Source organism: Carcharhinus amblyrhynchos, chromosome 6 (genome assembly GCF_965287045.1).
Source record: "Carcharhinus amblyrhynchos chromosome 6, sCarAmb.v2.hapA, whole genome shotgun sequence".
NCBI lineage: Eukaryota > Metazoa > Chordata > Chondrichthyes > Carcharhiniformes > Carcharhinidae > Carcharhinus > Carcharhinus amblyrhynchos.
Window position 1 is genome coordinate 123,475,552 of NC_137329.1, and position 20,614 is coordinate 123,496,165.

General features: G+C 47.6%; 1 protein-coding gene across 1 annotated transcript in view; it reads left to right on the forward strand.

Moving 5' to 3' along the window:
* Positions 1-14,080: 14,080 nt before the first annotated feature.
* The window catches only part of LOC145344302 (plakophilin-2-like), a 55,038-nt gene continuing 48,504 nt past the window's right edge, over positions 14,081-20,614 (forward strand). The window contains exon 1 of the mRNA XM_080191389.1: positions 14,081-14,347. Coding sequence (XP_080047515.1) covers positions 14,155-14,347 — 193 coding nt within the window. The 5' untranslated portion in view covers positions 14,081-14,154. The remainder of the gene's footprint in view (positions 14,348-20,614) is intronic.

Consider the following 20,614-nt stretch of genomic DNA (forward strand, 5'->3'; position numbering starts at 1 on the left):
CCTCTCCCCATAACCCTTAATCCCCTCGCTTATCAAAAACCCATCAACCCGCGTCTTAAGAATATTTAGTGAGGCAGCCTCCACCACTTCAACAGGCAGAGAATTCCAGAGATTCACCACCCTTTGAGTGAAGAAGTTCCTCCTCAACTCCGTTCTAAACCGCCTCCCCTTTATCTTGAGGCTGTGCCCCCTAGTCCTACTGTCCTTTTTGAGCGGGAAGAGTCTCTCCACCTCTATCCTATCCATCCCATTCATCATCTTATACGTCTCAATGAGATCTCCCCTCATTCTTCTAAACTCTAACGAGTACAAGCCTAGTTTATTCAGCCTCTCCTCATAGCTCAACCCCCTCAACTCCGGCATCAGCCTAGTAAACCTCCTCTGCACTCCCTCCAAGGCCAAAATATCCTTGCGTAAGTGCGGCGCCCAAAACTGCACACAGTACTCCAGCTGCGGCCTCACCAATGCCCTATACAGTCACAGCAAGACCTCCCTACTTTTATATTCAATCCCCCTCGCTATGAAGGCCAGCATCCCATTCGCCTTCCTGACCACCTGCTGCACCTGCAAGCTGGGTTTTTGCGACTCATGCACAAGGACCCCGAGGTCCCTCTGCACCGTCGCCTGCTGCAGTTTTTCGCCACATAAGTAATAGTCCTTCCTACCATTATTCCTACCAAAGTGGACCACCTCGCACTTGCCAACATTAAATTCCATTTGCCAGTTCCTGGCCCATTCGCCCAGCCTATCTAGATCCTTCTGCAGACTCTCCACACCCTCCGCGCAATTTGCGGATTCGGTAGGGTCTTTTAAGAGACTTCTGGATGAGTACATGGGACTTAGTAGGATTGAGGGTTATAGGTAAGCCTAGTTGGTAGAGATATGTTCGGTGTAACTTGTGGGCTGAAGGACCTGTTTGTGCTGTAGTTTTTCTATATTCTATGGTCTATTGTTTCTTGTGCACTATACAGACAAAGCATACTTTCATACCATTCATAGAGAAGGAAAGGAGAGTGTGCGGAATGTAGTGTTACAGTCATAGCTAGGGTGTAGAGAAAAATTAGCTTAATGCAAGGTAAGTCCATTCAAAAATCTGATAGCAGGGAAGAAGCTGTTCTTGTGTCAATTGGTACGTGATCTCAGACTTTTGTATCTATTACCTCGAAGGAAGAAGGTGGAAGAGAGAATTTCCGGGGTGCGTGGGGTCTTTAATTTTGCTGGCCGTTTGCTGAGAATGCAGGAAGTGTAGACAGAGTCAATGGATGGGAGGCTGGTTTGCGTGATGAACTGGGCTACATTCACTACTTTTTGTAGTTTCTTGCAGTCTGGGGCACAGCAGGAGCCCATACCAAGCTGTGATACAACCAGAAAGAATACTTTCTATGGCGCATCTTTAAAAGTTGGTGAGAATCGTAGCCAAATTTCCTTAGCCTTCTGAGAAAGTAGAGGCATTGGTGGGGCTTTCTTAACTATTAGCGTTGGCATGCGGGTGCCAGGACAGGTTGTTGGTGATCTGGGCACCTAAAAACTCGAAGCTCTCGACCCTTTCGACTTTGTCACCATTGGTGTAGACAGGGGCATGCTCTCCTTTACACTTCCTGAAGTCGATCAGCATCTCCTTCGTTTGAGGGAGGGATTATTGTTGCTGCACCAGTTCAGCAGATTCTCTATCTCGTTCCTGTACTCTGTCCCATCGCTGTTTGAGACCCGACCCACTCTGGGTGGTTTGTCAGTAAACTTGAAAATCAAATTGGAGGGGGATTTGCCCACACAGTCATAGATTTTGTTACTATGTGCCGTGGCGGGATTCGAACCCGGGTCTCCAAAACATTAGCTGAGTTACTGGATTGATAGTCTAGTGATAAAATCACTAGGCCGTTACCTCCCCACCACATGGGCTGCTGTCTTCACCAGGAATCCTTACAATTGTAATGGAGACAGGCTCTAAGAATTCATGTTGCTGAATGAAAATTGCCCGAACGCTGAGATCCTCTCTGTCGTTATAACGAGGTTTGTCCTTGACTTTAGCTTTTTAGCCCCTTGCTCACCAGTCTCTGAAACTGTACCCTGCAGGCTTGCATTACGCATTCAACTGAGTAAATTCGTAAAATTCTTCAGGTCTCATGGACACACTTTGTGTGTGATGGATAAGAATCTCAGTGCTGTACTCCATTGTATCAGATCTGACTGCCTGCATCATCATACACCTTGGGGCAAAAGCTTTGTAACATCCCCAGGCCAGACTGTTATGTGACTGAATATTGTTTGCGAAGCTTCCCTTATCACAGTTTTATCTTCCAGCTTCAGACCTTTGGTTTGTTGTTTACACATTGCTTTTTCATTTGATTTGATTTATTAACATACCACATGTATTAACATACAGTGAAAGGTATTGTTTCTCGCGCGCTATAAAGACAAAGCATACCATTCATAGAGAAGGAGAGGAGAAAGTGTAGAATGTAGTGTTACAGTCATAGTTAGAGTGTAGAGAAAGATCAACTTAATGCAAGGTAGGTCCATTCAAAAGTCTGACAGCAGCAGGGAAGAAGCTGTTCTTGATTCGGTTGGTACGTGACCTCAGACTTTTGTGTCTTTTTCCCAAAGGAAAAGAGAATCTCGGGGTGTGTGGGGTCCTTAATTATGCTGTCTGCTTTGCAGTAGGAAGTATAGACAGAGTCAATGGATGGGAGGCTGGTTTGTCTGATGGATTGGGCTACATTCACAACCTTTTGTAGTTTCTTGTGGTCTTGGGCAGAGCAGGAGCCCATACCAAGCTGTGATACAACCAGAAAGAATGCTTTCTAAGGTGCATCTGTAAAAGTTGGTTAGAGTCGTAGCTGACATGCCAAATTTCCTTAGTCTTCTGAGAAAGTAGAGGCATTGGTGGGCTTTCTTAACTATAGTGTTGAGGGGGGGAGGGAAACCACAGTAAGAAGTCTCACAACACCAGGTTGAAGTCCAACAGGTTTATTTGGCAGCAAAAGCCACTAGCTTTCGGAGCGCTGCTCCTTCATCAGGTGAGTGGGAGTTCTGTTCACAAACAGGTCATATACAGACACAAACTCAATTTACAAAATAATGGTTGGAATGTGAGTCTTTACAGGTAATCAAGTCTTAAAGGTACAGACAATGTGAGTGGAGAGAGGATTAAGCACAGGTCAAAGAGATGTGCATTGTCTCCATCCAGGACAGTTAGTGAGATTTTGCAAGTCCAGACAAGTCACGGGGGTTACAGATAGTGTGACATGAATCCAAGATCCCTGCTGAGACCGTCATCATGTCTGCAGAACTTGGCTATCAGTCTCCGCTCAGCAACTCTGTGTTGTTGTGTGTTGTGAAGGCCGCCTTGGAGAACACTTACCCGAAGATCAGAGACCGAATGCCCGTGACCGCTGAAGTGTTCCCCAACGGGAAGAGAACACTCCTGCCTGGTGATTGTCGAGTGGTGTTCATTCATCCGTTGTCGTAGTGTCTGCATGGTCTCCCCAATGTACCATACCTCAGGACATCCTTTTCTGCAGCGTATCAGGTAGACAACATTGGCCAAGTTGCAAGTACCGTTTACCTGCTGGACGGTGTTCTCATGGGAGATGATGGCATCTGTGTCGATGATCTGGCATATCTTGCAGGGGTTGCTGTGGCAGGGTTGTGTGGTGTTATGGTCACTGTTCTCCTGAAGGCTGGGTAGTTTGCTGTGGACAATGTTCTGTTTGAGGTTGTGCGGTTGTTTGAAGGCAAGAAGTGGAGGTGTGGGGATGGCCCTGGTGAGATGTTTGTCTTCATCAATGATATGTTGAAGGCTCCAGAGATTTCGTAGCTTCTCTGCTCCAAGGAACTACTGTCCCTTTACTGTGTAATCCCATCTGGAACGTGGGTGACCAAGGAAATGTAGTCAGTAGACATTTCCTGTTCCATCAGCCTGAAAGACTCTGTCACTCTTCCCTCTGCACACTGAAGTTTGCTCAAGTTATTATTTTATTCTGAGCTTGTCAAGACGTGCGATGCACATTCCTCGGCAACAGTTGCCAAGATTTGAGGGACACCTTTTGAATGATGTAGTTTCAGAGCACACCTCACTTATTACACCCAGTGTAACAATCCCAAAGTCCCCTTTACATTTAGCTAATGTGAACCTCCCTGAATTACTGCAGATACTGGAGCTCTGTAAATAGCAGAGAAAATGCTGAGGATAGTCAGTAGATCAGGTCTATTGGAAAAACAAACAGGTAAACCTTCATTTACTAATTAGTACAGAACTTAAATCTTGCTGAAAAGAGACATGCTGCTGAAGCTTTTCATCTTGCACTCATCAGGACAAACACAAGAATACCAAATTACAAACAATTGGGTGGCACAGTAGTTAACTCTGCTGCTTCATAGCATCAGCGACCTGGGTTCAATTCCCAGCTTAGATCATAGTCTGTGTGGAGTTTGCACATTCTCCCCGTGTCTGCATGGGCTTCCTCCGGGCGCTTTGGTTTCCTTCCACAGTGTGAAAGACGTGCTGGTTGGGTGCATTGATCCAAACAGGCATGGACAGTGGCGATTAGGGGAATTTCACAGTAACTGTTAATGTAAGTCTTACTTGTGACTCATAAATAAATCAATCACAACAATTTATAGTTTAGGAGAAAAGGGTGCTGGTTGGTTGGTGAGTTGACTCTGATTGGCTGTGGTGAAGCCACAGAGAAACCAATGGGGAGCTGTAGGTTCCCAAGTTCCAGGGAAATTCAAAAAAGATGCAAGGCTTGAACATGTACCTTTTATTTGCAGAGAATGGAACAGCACAGGGTTTCTATCCATTCAGTTCTTTTTCAATTGCTCTGACTGAAGTGATTCACACATAAAGCAAGGACAAGTGAGGTGAAGTGAGGTGTTCTTGGAGTTTAGAAAAGTGAGGGGTGACCTTATTCAAACATATGAGATCCTGTGGGACTTGACAGGGTAGATGGCGATATGGTTTCATGAGTGGGAGCGTCAGGAACAAGGGGGTATAGCTACAAGATAAACATGGAAGCATAGAAGATAGGAGGAGGCCATTCAGCACCTCGAGCCTGGTCCACCATTCATTACAATCATGGCTGCTTTCTCCCGATCCCATTCTCCTTGATCCCATTCGCCCCAATCCAGCCGTCTCTTGAATACATTCAATGTTTTGGCATCAACTACTTCCTGTGGTAATGAATTCCACAGGCTCACCACTCTTTGGGTGAAAAGAAGTCTTCTCACCTCCATCCTAAATGGTCTATTCCGAATCCTCAGACTGTGACCCCTGGTTCTGGATTACCTCACCATCAGGAACATCCTTCCTGCATCTAGTCCTGTCTAGTCCTGTTAGGATTCTATAAGTCTCTATGAGATCCTCCTCTCATTCGTCTGAACACCTGCAAAAACAATCCTGCCCTACTTAACGTCGCCTCATAAATCAGTCCCACTATTGCTAGAATCAGCCTGGTAAACCTTCACTGCACTCCCTCGAGAGTTAGAACATCCTTCCTCAGAAAAGGAGATTAAAACTGCACACAATACTGTCGGTGTGGCCTCACCAAGGCCTTGTATAATTGCAACATCCTTGCTCCTGTACTCGAAACCTCTCGCAATGAAGGCTAACATACCATTTGCCTTCTTTACCGTCTGATGCACAAGGACGCCCAGATCCCTCTGCACACTCCACTCTCCCAATTTACAGCCATTCGGGCAGTAATCTGCCTTCTTGCTTTTGCTTCCAAAGTGGATAACCTCACAGAAAGGGCCAGTCATTTAAAAGTGAGGCGCGTAGAGATTTCCTCCCGCAGAAGGTGGTGAATCTCTGGAATTCTCTCTCCCAAAGGGTGGTGGAGGCTGGATCATTGAAAGTATTGAAAGCCGAGATGGACAAATATTTGATAGGTCGAGGAAAAGAGGGCGACGGGGGAAATGGCACGGAGAAGGAACTGAGACTGGCATCAATGAGTCATGATTGTATGGAACGGCGGGGTAGGCTCAAAGGGCCTGGTAGCAATCCCTGCTTCCTTTCCTTGTGTTCTTGTGTCGTGTTCTTGTGCTGATTCTAACAACATTGACTGCGAGAGCCGTGCGCTCCCTCTGCGTCCAAAGTATAAATATTAATTCTGTTTTTACCATTTGACGACAGTTCTATTTATATATAAATGTTAAGCACTTTCCACAACTCGTGATAAAATATTCAGCGCGGTAAATCTATTCAGTCTCACTTGAGGGGGTCATGGTTAGCAGGAACAAGCCTGATTTCAATCCTGTGACCCACTGAGCTGAGGGAGGACCACTCACTAGCCTGGGTTACCCATCGATGTGTTAGTGGCCCATTCTGGGGCCACTTCAAAGTCAAGGTGATTTGATTGTCGTGTGAATGGAGTTACGGAGAGACTCAGCGACCAAAACTTCCCTTCCTTCAAGGATATATCTAGCTTTGCCAAAATTCAAACGGAAATACTTTAGATTCAGCTTACACAAGCAGATATTCTAGTCCAAATTTAGAACATATACATTATGGAACACCTACAGTGCAGAAGGAGACCATTTGGCCCATCGAGTCGTCACTGACAACAGTCCCTCTGAGATTCTATCCCCATAACCCTACATATTTACCCTGTTAATCTACCTGACACTGGGAGCAATTGAGCACAGCCAATCGACCTATCTTCAGATCGTGGGAGGAAACCAGAGAAAACCCAGGCAGACACGGGGAGAATGTACAAACTCCACACAGACAGTCACCCAAGGCTGAGAATTGAACCCAGGACCCTGGGGGACGTGAGGCAGCAGTGCGCTAACCATCGGGCCACCCTGCCGACATCAGGTATTTTCTCTCCGGATCAGCCACTCTCACTCTGCTTCCGGCTTTGTGGAATTTCCATTGATGCTTCTATCCTGTGTCTCTGACAAGGTTTCAGTGGGAGGATCACTGAGGAAATGCAGGAAAAATGCGCTTTGATTTTAGGTTCTGATTTCAAAGATTAGGAGTTAATAATGTAGAATTTCCAGCACCGATCAACTGGTCTCTGCCTGCGTCTCATACCTACCTCTCATCTCACTTCTGTTCCTTTCTCACTCGAGGGTTTATGTGGCTTTGTCTTAAACGTATCTGTGCTATTTAACACAAACAGGGCCCCGTGATTAATGTGGTAAAGGCAAATATTTTAACACTGTTGCTTCAGATCTGGAAAGCTGCAAATGACAGGCTGACTGAATCAAGATATGAAGACACAATGTTCTATTCAATTACCTACAGGCTCCCACTGGAATACTATTAATTGACTGATTAAGTAGTTGTTAAGTCACTTGAGAGGCAGAAGTATCCTGATTGAACTGGGTTCTAAAAATAATGTTAAATTCTGTTGAATAAAGACATTGAATGGAGAACTAAAAATACCACTTAACAAAAGGCAGAGAATTTAAACCCTTGTTTGCTTCTCAAATTGGAGAACATCACATTGCATTCTCATTCAAAGTTAACGTTAATTCACACAATCTTCAGACTCAGGCTCTTTGCGGAAAGAACTTCCAATCAGCAAAGTCCGTACACAGATGCTCGAAACACTCGTACACGATTCCTACTTCCCATATCCTATCTTATTATCCATTATCCCAGAATTATAGGATCCCTATTGGGAAGAACAAGGTTATTCGAGTCTGCACTGACAACAATCCCACCCAGACTCGGTCCCCGTAACCCCACCTATTTACTCTGCTGATCTGCCTGACACTAACGGGCAACTTAGCACGGCCAATCCACCCAACCTGCACATCTTTGGACTGTGGGAGGAAACCCAAGCAGACATGAGGAGAATGTGCAGACTCTGCACAGACGGTGACCCAAGTTGGGAATTGAACCCAGATCCCTGGCACTGTGAGGCAGCAGTGTTAACCACTGTGTAACCATGTTGCCCACCATCCTGACCTACATTGGCTCCCAGTCCCCCGGCATCTTGAACTTGATATTCTCCTCCTCCAAGGTCTCCGCCCTCCCTTTCCCTGTAACCCTTTCCAGCTGTACAACTCCCCGACTGCACAACTCTCTCTCTGCGCTCTTCGAATTCCAGCCTCTCATACATTACCAACTTTCTTTGCTCACTTGTTTGCAGCCACTGCCATTGGTTGCCTTGGCTTTGGGGCTTTAAGATCTTAAGAGCTTGGAGCAGGAGTTGGCCATCTGGCCCCTCGAGCCTGTTCCACCATTCAATAAGATCATGGCTGATCTTTTCATGGACTCAGCTCCACTTACCCGCCTGCTCACCATAACCCTTAATTCCTTTACTGTTCAAAAATTTATCTATCCTTGCCTTAAAAACATTCAATGAGGTAGCCTCAACTGGGCAGGAAATTCCACAGATTCACAACCCTGTGTGAAGAAGTTCCTCCTCAATTCAGTCCTAAATCTGCTCCCCCTTATTTTGAGGTCATGCTCCCTGGTTCTAGTTTTACCCGCCAGTGGAAACAACTTCCCTGCTTCTATCTTATCTATTCCCTTCATAATCTTATATGTTTCTATAAGATCTCCCCTCATTCTTCTGAATTCCAATGAGTATAGCCCCAGTCTACTCAGTCTCTCCTCATAATCCAACCCTCTCTACTCCAGAATCAACCTAGTGAATCTCCTCTGCACCCCCTCCAGTGCCAGTATATCCTTTCTCAAGTAAGGAGACCAAAACTGCACACAGTACTCCAGGTGTGGCCTCACCAGCACCTTATACAGCTGCAACATAACCTCGCTGTTTTTAAACTCCATCCCTCTAGCAATGAAGGACAAAATTCCATTTGCTGCTTAATTACCTGCTGCACCTGCAAACCAACTCCTTGAGATTCCTGCACTAAGACACCCAGGTCCCTCTGCACAGCAGCATGCTGCAATTTTTTACCATTTAAATAATAGTCCACTTTGCTGTTATTCCTACCAAAATGGATGACCTCACATTTACCAATATTGTATTCCATCTGCCAGACCCTCGTCCACTCACTTAGACTATCGATATCCCTTTGCAGACTCTCAGCATCCTCTGCACACTTTGCTCATCTTAGTATCAACTGCGAATTTTGACACACCACACTTGGTCCCCAACTCCAAATCATCCATGTAAATCGTAAACAATTGCGGTCCCAACACTGATCCCTGAGGCACACCACTAGTCACTGATCGCCAACCAGAAAAAACACCCATTTACCCCCACTCTTTGCTTTCTGTTAGTTAACCCTCACCCTCTCTCTAATTCTCTCTCTCTATTTAAACCACTCCCTAAAACACACTTACTTGAGCAAAATTTTGGTCACCTATCCAAATATCTCCTTATGTGACTTGAGGTCAAATATTGTCTGTTGTGATAATGTTTCTGTTACGCACCTCTGGGCATTTATCACATTGAAGGTACAAACACTGGTGGAAATTATGTTTACATAAACAGTGGTTGTTTTACCCAGCTGCTTACATGTCACTTGACACCTACAGGAACACGCAAACTCTTCCTGTTCAGGAGCAAAGCGATCCTTGTCTAAACCTACCGATACCAACACTCCAACTGTTCCCCCAACAAAACAATAACGTGCATTTCTGTAGCATCTTCAGCGTAGTGAGACATCACAAGGAACTTTGCAGGACAGATTTTCAAATAGAATGTAATACCGAGTTACATAAGGGTCTGGGAGGTCCAGCTCCCAATCACCAGTGCAGTGTTGGGAAGGGGTCATCATCAGACTGTCACTGGGTCAAAATCCTGGAATTTCCTCCCTAATAGCACTATGGATCTATCTACCAGATAGAAGCCAGATAGGCTTCATAGATCCCTATAGTGCAGAATGGGGCCATTCAGCCCATCAAGTCTGCACTGACCACAATCCCACCCAGGCCCTATCCCCACAACCCCATGAATTTTTCCTGACGCTAAAGGGCAATTTACCTTGGCCAATCCACCTAACCTGCACATCTTTGGACTACGGGAGGAAACTGGAGCACCTTGCAGATGTTTCTTCTGAAGGAATTCTTCAAAATTCAGCGAATGAAAATACAACAAAACCTACTCCAATTTATAATCAAAGAAAGGATTTAATAAAGAAACTTCATTACTCCAAACTTGAGGCCTTGCCCTGGGCCAATCCAAACTCCCCACTATTCTACACAGTTCCTTATTTATAGTGAATCAGCTGGTCAGCTGACCATTACGTCACTCTGTAATTGGTTCCATGGTTTACTGGGTCAGCTGATCCTTACATCTTGTTCCCATTGGTCACATTACATCCAGTACAAAATTGTCAGCAATTACATTCTAACAGAGGAAACCCATGCAGACATGGGGAGAACGTGCAAACTCCACACAGACAGTGACCCAAGCCGGGAATCGAACCTGGGTCCCTGGCGCTGTGAGGCAGCAGTGCTAGCCACTGTTGCCACCGTGCCACCCCTACAGTGGATCAAGAAGCAGCTCACCTCCACCTTCTCAAGGGGTAATTAGGGATTGGAAAGAGATGTTGGCAGTGGAAAAATTAGAAACCTTATTCCCACTGCTTGTTTTGCAAACCTATCCTCAAAGTATGTGGAAGTACTGGAGTAACCTGGACACAAAACACTCAGGAGCAAATCACACTGGAGCGTAGAGCGTGTAAATAAATAGGACCTTTGTACCTCGACTTGCTGTGTCTGCAGTTACTGTGCGGAAGATAGCAATATAAACATACACACAGGAAGGTCACAGATTAAAATATACATATTGACAGAGTGCTGGACTGTCACCGAACCACATTAACTTCACCAGTGACTGGGGACTGGAAGCTGGCGGTGTGGCTGGGTTCGCGAATGGACAACAGGTTCAAAGGGTTGATATTGGCAACGTCACGATGCCAGCCAACACCCACCAGCAATAGGCAAGAAAAGATAACATTACGTGGTGCAGATAAATGAAACAGGATTATCACATTTCAGTTCAGTCTCAAACAACCAAATGAATCCACTTTTCATAGAATCCCAATAGTGCAGAATTTGGCCCATCGAGTCTGCACCGACCACAATCCCACCCAGTTCCTATCCCCCTAACTCCACATGTTTATCCTTCTAATCCCCCTGACACTAAAGGCAGCACAGTGGTTAGCACTGCTGCCTCACAACGCCAGGGACCCAGGTTCAATCCTGACCTCGGGTCACCGTCTGTTTGGAGTTTGTACGTTCTCCGTGTGTCTGCGTGGGTTTCCTCCGGGTGCTCCGGTTTCCTCCCACAGTCCGAAGATGTGTGGATCAGGTGAATTGGCCGTGCTAAATTGCCATTTAATGTCAGGGGGACTAGCTGGGGTAAATGCGTGGAGTCGAGGGGATAGGGCCTGGGCGAGACTGTGGTCAGTGCAGACACGATGGGCCGAATGGCCTCCTTCTGCACTGTGGGATTCTATGAATTCATCATGGCCAATCAACCTAATCCGCACATCTTTGGACACTTTTGTAACCGCCAATCAGTCAGGAATCATAGAATCACAGAACCCCCACGGTGCAGAAGGAGGCCAATCGGCCCATCGGGTCTGCACCAACTCCGACAGGGCATCTTAACCAGGCTCACCCCCACCCCCCTGCCCCATCCCCGTAACCCCCTGCACTTAGTATGGCCAATCCACTGAACTGGCACATCATTGGGCTGTGGGAGGAAACCGGAGCACCTGGAGGAAACCCACGCAGACACGGGGAGAATGTGCAAACTCCACACAGACAGTGACTCGAACCTGGGTCCCTGACGCTGTGAGGCAGCAGTGCTAACCCACTGTGCCACCGTGCCGGCAGTAATGATACAACGTCAGCGATGAAATGTCACTGATCAATGCATTGCTGCAGTCCGGGTTCCCCAGGCTCATTCTTCCGTCAGATTATTGCAAACCCGCAGTCCAGCCCCACACAGCAGAGAGGGCGAAACTGTTCCCCCTCAAAAAAGGGATCGAACACGAGAGGGCACCGATTTGAACCCTTTGCAGAAGAAGCAAAGGTGATGTGAGAAAAAGCTCCCTCGCGCAGCGAGTGACTGGGGGGTCTGGAATGTCCTGCCTGGCAGTGTGGTAGAGGCAGGTTCAATCCAGACAATCAAGAGGGCATTCGATGATTAATTGAATAGAAACAACGTGCAGGGGTACTGGGGAAGAGGCAAGGGAACGGATCTAAATCATAATGTTCATTTGGAGAGTCACGGCAGACAGGGTGGGCCGAATGGCCTCCTCCTATGATGTAACAATTCTGTGGAGTGTCTGATGAAACATTATTCTGCTTCTCCCTCTCTCGCTCTCTCCACAGGTGCTGTCTGTAAAGGGTTAACATCAGAAACATACACAATGCTGAAGTAATGATCATATCACATCACGTGACTCAGAAGTCAGAGGTTGTGTCGAGATCCAAATGTGTAAATACTTTGCATAAACAAACGTGCTTAAAGGGACGGCGGATTCGAGCAGTCAGACTTTTGGGAGATGACACAATCCCCAAAACCTGTCTACCACATGATCCAGTGGATCACTGTCTACACCCAATAACACACTGGTTGATCCACTGTCAGATCCAGCAGATCACTGTCTACCACCCAATAAAACATTGGTTGATCCACTCCCACATCCAGCAGATCACTGTCCAGCACACAACAAAATACTGGTTGATCCACTGTCAGACCCAGTGGCTCACTGTCTACCATGTAATCCAGTGGATCACTGTCTACCACACAACAAAACACTGTCAGATCCAGTGGATCACTGTCTATCACACAACAAAACACTGGTTGATCCCTTGTCGGACCCAGTGGCTCACTGTCTACTATGTAATCCAGTGGATCACTGTCCACCACACAACAAAACACTGTCAGATCCAGTGGATCACTGTCTATCGCACAACAAAATACTGGTTGATCCACTGTCAGACCCAGTGGCTCACTGTCTACCATGTAATCCAGTGGATCACTGTCTACCACACAATGATACACTGTCAGATCCAGTGGATCACTGTCCACCACACTATGGAACACTGTCAGATCCAGTAGATCACTGCTCTCATCCACTAAAACACTGGTTGATCATCCTAGGATGCAAAGATAACCAACTCCAGGTTTCTGGTGTTTTACACAAGAAATAAATTATTCTGTTGAACCCCACCCGCCTCCCCCACTGTCAGCCTCCAGCATTACGTAGAAGGAATTCATCAACTTCTTTGTAATTAAGGTCGAGACAATCTGATCTGCTGTTTCTCTTCCTTGCCCTTGGACACGGGGGCCAAACTTCCTCTGATCCACACCCCCTGTCCTAGCGCCAAACTCCCCTTTTGTGCTATTATCCATTTACAGGACGTGGTGTCACGGGCCAGGCCAACATGTTTTAGCCTTGCTTTTCCCATGGCCAATCCACCTAAGCATCGTAGAACACTGAGGGGCAATTTAGCGTGGACAATCCCACCGAACCCGTGCATCTTTGGAGTGTGGGAGGAAACTGGAGGAAACCCACGCAGACACGATGATGTGTCGGGGTTAGGTGCATTGGCCTTCAGTGCACGTGGGTTAAAGAGATTTGTGGGGTAAACATGGGGTTACAGGAATGGGGCCTGGGTAGTTGGTGCACACTCGATGGGCCAAATGGCCTCCTCCTGCACTGCAGGATTCTATGTTGCGATGGGAAGAATGTGCAGACTCCCCACAGACAGGGACCCAAGCTGGGGAATCGAACCTGGATCCCTGGGGCTATGAGGCAGCAGCACTAACAACTGTGCCACTCTGCTGCCATGGTTAGAGAGAGAGTTCCAGGATTTTGACCCAGGCCAGAGTGGGCTTTCAAATCTTACTCAGAAGGAGGACATTTGGCCCAGCGTGTCTGTGCTAGCACCTTGGAAACGCTGCTTAATCCGTTTGCTCTACCCTTAGCCCAGCTAAATGTTCAGCCATTCAATTCTCTCCTGAAAATAATTTGCTTCCACCACTGAACACAGCGGCTGTTGACATGAGATTGGCAAACTCCACCTATCATGATTGCAGTGAGAGTGGGAGTATTCGCTGTCAGTTTGCAATGAGGAAGTTAGCAGTCTGGATGGGCTCTGTTGGGAGTGGTTGTGTGTGTTGAACACTCCTTCTCTCTGGAGTGACTCCTGTGGGTGTGGGGAGGCAGACGGCAGGAACTGGAAGCCAGCTCCGCGCACACACCGCAATGGCAAGCAGCACCAACACCTTCATCCGTACGGTACTGAGCCAGGAGCCGCTCCCTGACCAGGACTCCAGCCTGGCTGTCCCTTCCGAGGAGAGGCTCAAATTCTCCCGGCTCCAGCAACATGAGAAAAGCTTCCGACTCCGGCAGCAAGTCACCCTCAGCATGTCCCGCAAGAACAGGAAAATCTCCACAGGTGAGACATACACACCGACACACTACACCTGGACAGGTAAGGCACATACACCTGGGCAGGTAAGGCACACACACACCTGGACAGGGGAGGCTCATACATCCGGACAGGTAAGGCACACATACCTGGGCAGGTGAGGCACATGCACCTGGACATGTGAGGCACACGCACCTGGACAGGTAAGGCACACGCACCTGGACAGGTAAGGCACACACATCAAGACAGGTAAGGCACATGTACTGGGCAAGTGAAGCACACACATCTGGACAGGTGAGGCACACACATCTGGACAGGTAAGGCGCACACATCTGGACAGGTAAGGCGCACGCATCTGGACAGGTGAGACGCACGCATCTGGACAGGTAAGGCACACGCACCTGGACAGGTAAGGCACACACACCTGGCCAGGTAAGGCACACACATCAAGACAGGTAAGGCACATGTACTGGGCAAGTGAAGCACACACATCTGGACAGGTGAGGCACACACATCTGGACAGGTGAGGCGCACGCATCTGGACAGGTGAGGCGCACGCATCTGGACAGGTAAGGCACACGCACCTGGACAGGTAAGGCACACACACCTGGCCAGGTAAGGCACACACATCAAGACAGGTAAGGCACATGTACTGGGCAAGTGAAGCACACATCTGGACAGGTGAGGCACACACATCTGGACAGGTAAGGCGCACGCATCTGGACAGGTGAGGCGCACGCACCTGGACGGGTGAGGCGCACGCACCTGGACGGGTGAGGCGCACGCACCTGGACGGGTGAGGCGCACACACCTGGACGGGTGAGGCACACACACCTGGACGGGTGAGGCACACACACCTGGACTGGAGAGGCGCACGCACCTGGACTGGAGAGGCGCACGCACCTGGACTGGAGAGGCGCACGCACCTGGACTGGAGAGGCGCACGCACCTGGACAGGTAAGGCACATACACATGAACGCCTGAACAGGTAAGACAGAACCAGGTACCTGTGGGAGGGAGAGCTAGTCCCCTTGGGAGGAGGTATGTTTCCCTGTTGACTTAGGGAATCCCTTTTACCCTGTGGGGAATGGGGAGGAGAGAATCTCAGTCACTGTGAGAGGCAGGTAATCAGTCACCCAGTGAGGTGGTGGCGGGGGGGACCTCTGCCCCCTCTGTATGGGACGGGAGGGAAAGGGACTGCAGTCTGCTTCCCTGGCTCACCTGTCCAGGTGTATGTGGCTCACCTGTCCAGGTGTATGTGGCTCACCTGTCCAGATGGTGTGGTCTCTGACCCCTGCTGGTGATGGAACATCTGGGAAGCCTGTCCACTGTAGTAGCAGGGGGTCCCTGATCCCTCTGTAGGGGCTGGGGAGGGTGGGGAAGGGGTGTCTATGTGACAGGAGATGGGGTGGGGTGGGGACAGATACTTGCATCCCTTAGTCTGTTTAAATAAAGCTGCAAGATAAATGGGACCTACAAGAGCTTTTATGTGTGAATAGAACTGAAAGTGTTAAATCTAGCACAAGAGTTAGATGGGCTGAATGGAATATTGTGAAGTGGGAGAACCAGATGTTGCGGTTACCCCTACCCCTTTACAGCCTGTAAATATTTAAGGTCCAGTTTCTCAGAGGAAGCCACTCACTGAGGTAGATGTGAAGTTTATTAATTATTCGTGTCGCAAGTAGTGTCACATTAACACTGCAATGAAGTTACTGTGACATTCCCCTATTTGCTACACTCCAGTGCGTGTTCGGGTACACTGAGGGAGAATTTAGCACAATCAATGCACTTAGCCAGCACGTCTGTAGGACTGTGGGAGGAAACGGGAGCACCTGGAGGAAACCCATGCAGACACAGGGAGAATGTGCAGAATCTGCACAGACAGTGACCCAAGCTGGGAATCGAACGCGGGTCCCGCGCACTGTGAGGCAGCAGTGCTAACCTTTACCAGTAACTGCAAGTGTCAAATTGCATGAGATTTGAATTGCTACATCGTAGATGGGTGTGCCTTTAGCTGCCTGGGCCCCAAGCTCTTGAATTCCCACCTGAAACCTCACCTTCCCCATTAAGACACCTCTAGGACAAATTTTTTAGACGTTTAGACGAGTATCTCCTTGTCTGGGGTACGTGTCAGAGCTTTGTTTAGACAATGCTATTGTGAAGCATCTTGAACTGTTCCAGTACATAGAGGCACTATATAAATGCAGGTTGTTGTTAGGAGCCTGCTTCATTTTAATTGGAGGAGGTTCCTAGAAAGCAAATGGTATGTTGGCCTTCGTAGTGAGATGATTTGGATATAAGGATAGGGATATTTTGCTGCAGTTGTATAGGGCCTTGGTGAGGCCACACCTGGAGTATTGTGTGCAGTTTTGGTGTCCTTATCTGAGGAAGGATGTCCTTGCTATAGAGGGAGTCCAGCGAAGGTTTACCAGGCTGATTCCTGGGATGGCAGAACTGCCATATAAGGAGAGACGGAGTCGGTTAGGATTATATTCACTGGAGTTTAGAAGAGTGAGAGGGGATCTCATAGAAACTTATAAAATTCTAACAGGGTTAGAGAGGGTAGATTCAGAAAGAATGTTCCCGATGGTGGGGGAGTCCAGAACTAGGGGGTGATAGTTTGAGGATAAGGGGTAAACCTTTTAGAACTGAGGTGAGGAGAAATTTCTTCACCCAGAGGGTGGGGAATGTGTGGAATTCACGCCCACAGAGAGTAGTTGGGACCAAAACATTGTCTGATTTCAGGAAGAAATTAGATATCGCTCTTGGGATAAAGGGATTGAGGGATATGGGAGGAAAGGGGGGAATCAGGATATTGAATTCGATAATCAGCCATGATCAAAATGAATGGCGGAGCAGGCTCGAAGGGCCAAACGGCTCCACCTGTCTCCCACCTTATGGATGGGAAGCTCCGGATACGACTCGGTCAGTATCAGGGATAAGGGGATCTATCCCATAATGGTAAACATTCCTAAAGGTCAGTGACGGACAGCATGTTGTTAAGGAATGTGGCGACCACACCAAAACTGTCAAAATAAGTCAGCTGTGTTTTGTTTGTAGTCAAATTCTTGGGAGAGACTATTCGACGCACTACTTGCTGTTTTACCTCATGTTTTAAGGACAAGGTTATTTTAGCTACGGCGGAATTGCTGATGTACAATTTCCCTCCTCGACTGCCATCTTTCAGAGATGATATTAAATTAAAGACCCCGTCTCTCCTCCCATTAAAATCCCAAGGCCACTCAATCTGCAGCACAGGAAGTGGCCATCCGGCCCATCTGCTCTGTGCTGGTGTTTCTGCTCCACACAAGCCTTCTCCCACCTCCCCCCACCCCCCGAAAGTTCAAAATTTGTTTATTCGTCACAGGTATGCTTCCGTTAACACTGCAACGAAGCTACCGTGAAAATCCCCTCGTCGCCACACTCCGGTGCCTGTCCGGATACACTGAGGGAGAATTTAGCACGGCCAATGATCCTAACCAGCACGTCTTTTGGACTGTTGGAGGAGACCGGAGCGCCTGGAGGGAAACCCAGCAGGCATGGGGAGAATGTGCAAACTCCACACAGACAGTGACCCAAGCCGGGAATCGAACCCGGGTCCCGTGCGGCAGCAGTGTTAACCACTGTGCCACCATGCTGCCCACTATCTCCTTCTATTCCTTTCTCCCTCATGTGTTTATCCAGCTTCCCCTTAAATATCTCTAGGAACTAATTATTCTGAACACACCCGATGGCACCTTCTCCCAGACACTGGGTGAAGGACTTTCTCCTGAATTCTTGACCGGATTTATCTGTGACTATCTTGATTTGCTGATCTCCCATCACAAATGGAGAGGCCGAGTGAGGTTCTCAGGCATCCAGGTGATGTGTTTCACCTGGAACAGTATCTTCCAGCCCCGCCGCTGTCAGTGAGATTTTCCATTGAATCCACCCAGGAAATCTGCGGCAGATATCAGCTGTCAGAGAGACTGGATGATCCCGCTGGCCTGAATTCCCATAACTCTGGAGTCTTCCATCAGGTCCCCCCTCAGCCTTCTATTTCCGCGAACAAAGCTCTCCAGCCTCTCTCCTGGTAGCTGTAACCTCCTTAAGTTTCTGGTACTGAGGGTGTTTGCTCCCTTATGGGTGATCACAGCCTCCACTCCTTTTAGACTCGGAAGGGGAGCTGGGGAGTTCTTGTCCCCGATGTCAATCTTTTTGATTAAACAATCAAACTAATCAAGTTAACTGAGGGTCAAATTAGAAGGGGCAGCCCCTGAAAAGAAGGGAAGTGCCCGAAACAGAAGACAAAGCAGAAAGGAAACTTAAAACATCAAACTAAAATGTGATTTAAAGGAGTTGTTAATACACCCCAGTCCCTGTGGTGCCCAGCGGGCACGGAACTTGTCTCCTGGTCAATATTTTCCCATTAACCAACATTATTAAACCAGGTTACCCAATCATCAGTTTGTGGGATCTTGCTGTGTGAAAATTGGCTGCTGTGTTTCCGACATTACAACGGTGACTACACTTCAGAAGGACTTCATTAGCTGTGGGGCACTTTGAGGTGTGCTGGGGCTATGTCAGAGACTATACAATTCATTTTTATTTATCCAGTCTTAGGGCATCGCTGACAAGGCCAGAGTTAATTGCCCATCAATAGTTACCATTTAAGTTTTTTTTATTAGTGTCACAAGTAGGCTTACATTAACACTGCAATGAAGTTACTGTGAAAATCCCCTAGTTGCTGCACTCCGGTGCCTGTTCAGGCACACTGAGGGAGAATGTAGCATGGCCAATGCACCCTAACCAGTATGTCTTTCAGACTGTGGGAGGAAGTCGGAGCACCTGGAGGAAGCCCATGCAGATACGGGGAGAATGTGCAAACTCCACACAACCAGCCACCCAAGCCAGGAATTGAACCTGGGTCCCTGGCACTCTGAGGCAGCAGTGCTAACCATTGTACCACCTTACCATACCCTTGGGAAGCTGGTGGTGATACACCTCCTGGAACTGCATGTAGTGTTGGTACACCCACCGTGCTGTTAGGGAGGGGAGTTTCAGGATATGAACAGTGATGATTGATTTGATTTATTATTGTCACGTGTATTGGTATACAGTGAAAAGTATTGTTTCTTGCACGCTATGCAGACAACGCATACTGTTCATAGAGAAGGAGACAAGACAGTGCAGAATGTAGTGTTACAATCACAGCTAGGGTGTAGCGAAAGATCAATTTAATGCAAGGCAGGTCCATTCAAAGATCTGATGGCAGCAGGGAAGAAGCCGTTCCTGAGACGGTTGGTACATGACCTCAGACTTTTGTGTCTTTTTCCCGACGGGAGAAGGTGGAAGAGAGATTACAGAATGGTGATACTGTTTCCAAGTCAGGAACCCCGTCAGTTACAGCAGAGATAAATTAGCTCCAAACAGCCTCTGATAACAGTCATTACAAAACACTCTGCTGCTCTGGATGGGTTCTGAATGTTAATTGCAAGCGCCTTGTGTCTGAATCGTGCACTGTAATCTTGCCCCTGTCAATCGCGTTCCATCTAGACTTCAGGTCAGGTTATTCTGTTACAGGTTGTCTCCATTGTCCAGCTCCGTCCCGAACCCACGTCAGGTTATTTTTTATTGCACACGGTTTTACAACAGACTCAGATCCTGAATAGCGCAGTGGAACACACAGTCTGAACATTTGATACATTTGTCCTAAATTCCTCCTGTGTTATTGTACACAAAAGCACCTTCAGTGTATGCAGGTGAAAATGAGTGGAATTTTGGTGAGACTTGCTCCCGCCTGCTGATTTCCGACACTGGAAATTAAGGAGCTGGATTCCTTCCCCTTGTTTCTTGGAATAAAGTCAAGCAATTTGGTGATTGTTTGTGAAGTATAATCTTCTGTCTCCCACCCCGGCAGGTTTTGGAGGGAGGTTAGGACACCACCTTACATTTGGAAATCACCTGTGGTGTTTCTCTCATTTCGTAGGAACATAGAAAGTAGGAGCAGGATTGGACCATTTGGCCCTTCGAGCCTGTTCTGCCATTCATTATGATTATGGTTAATCATCCATCTCAACTCCAGGACAATGCATTGTAGTTTATAAAGTTTACAAAACCTTTCAAACTGTGTCAGTGTGTGTGTCAGTGTCAGTGTCAGTGTGTGTGTCAGTATGTGTGTCAGTGTCAGTGTCTATGTGTGTCAGTATCAGTGTCTATGTGTGTCAGTGTCAGCGTCAGTGTGTGTGTGAGTGTTTGTGTGTGTCAGTGTCAGTGTGTGTGTGTGCGAGTGTTTATGTGTGTCAGTGTCAGCGT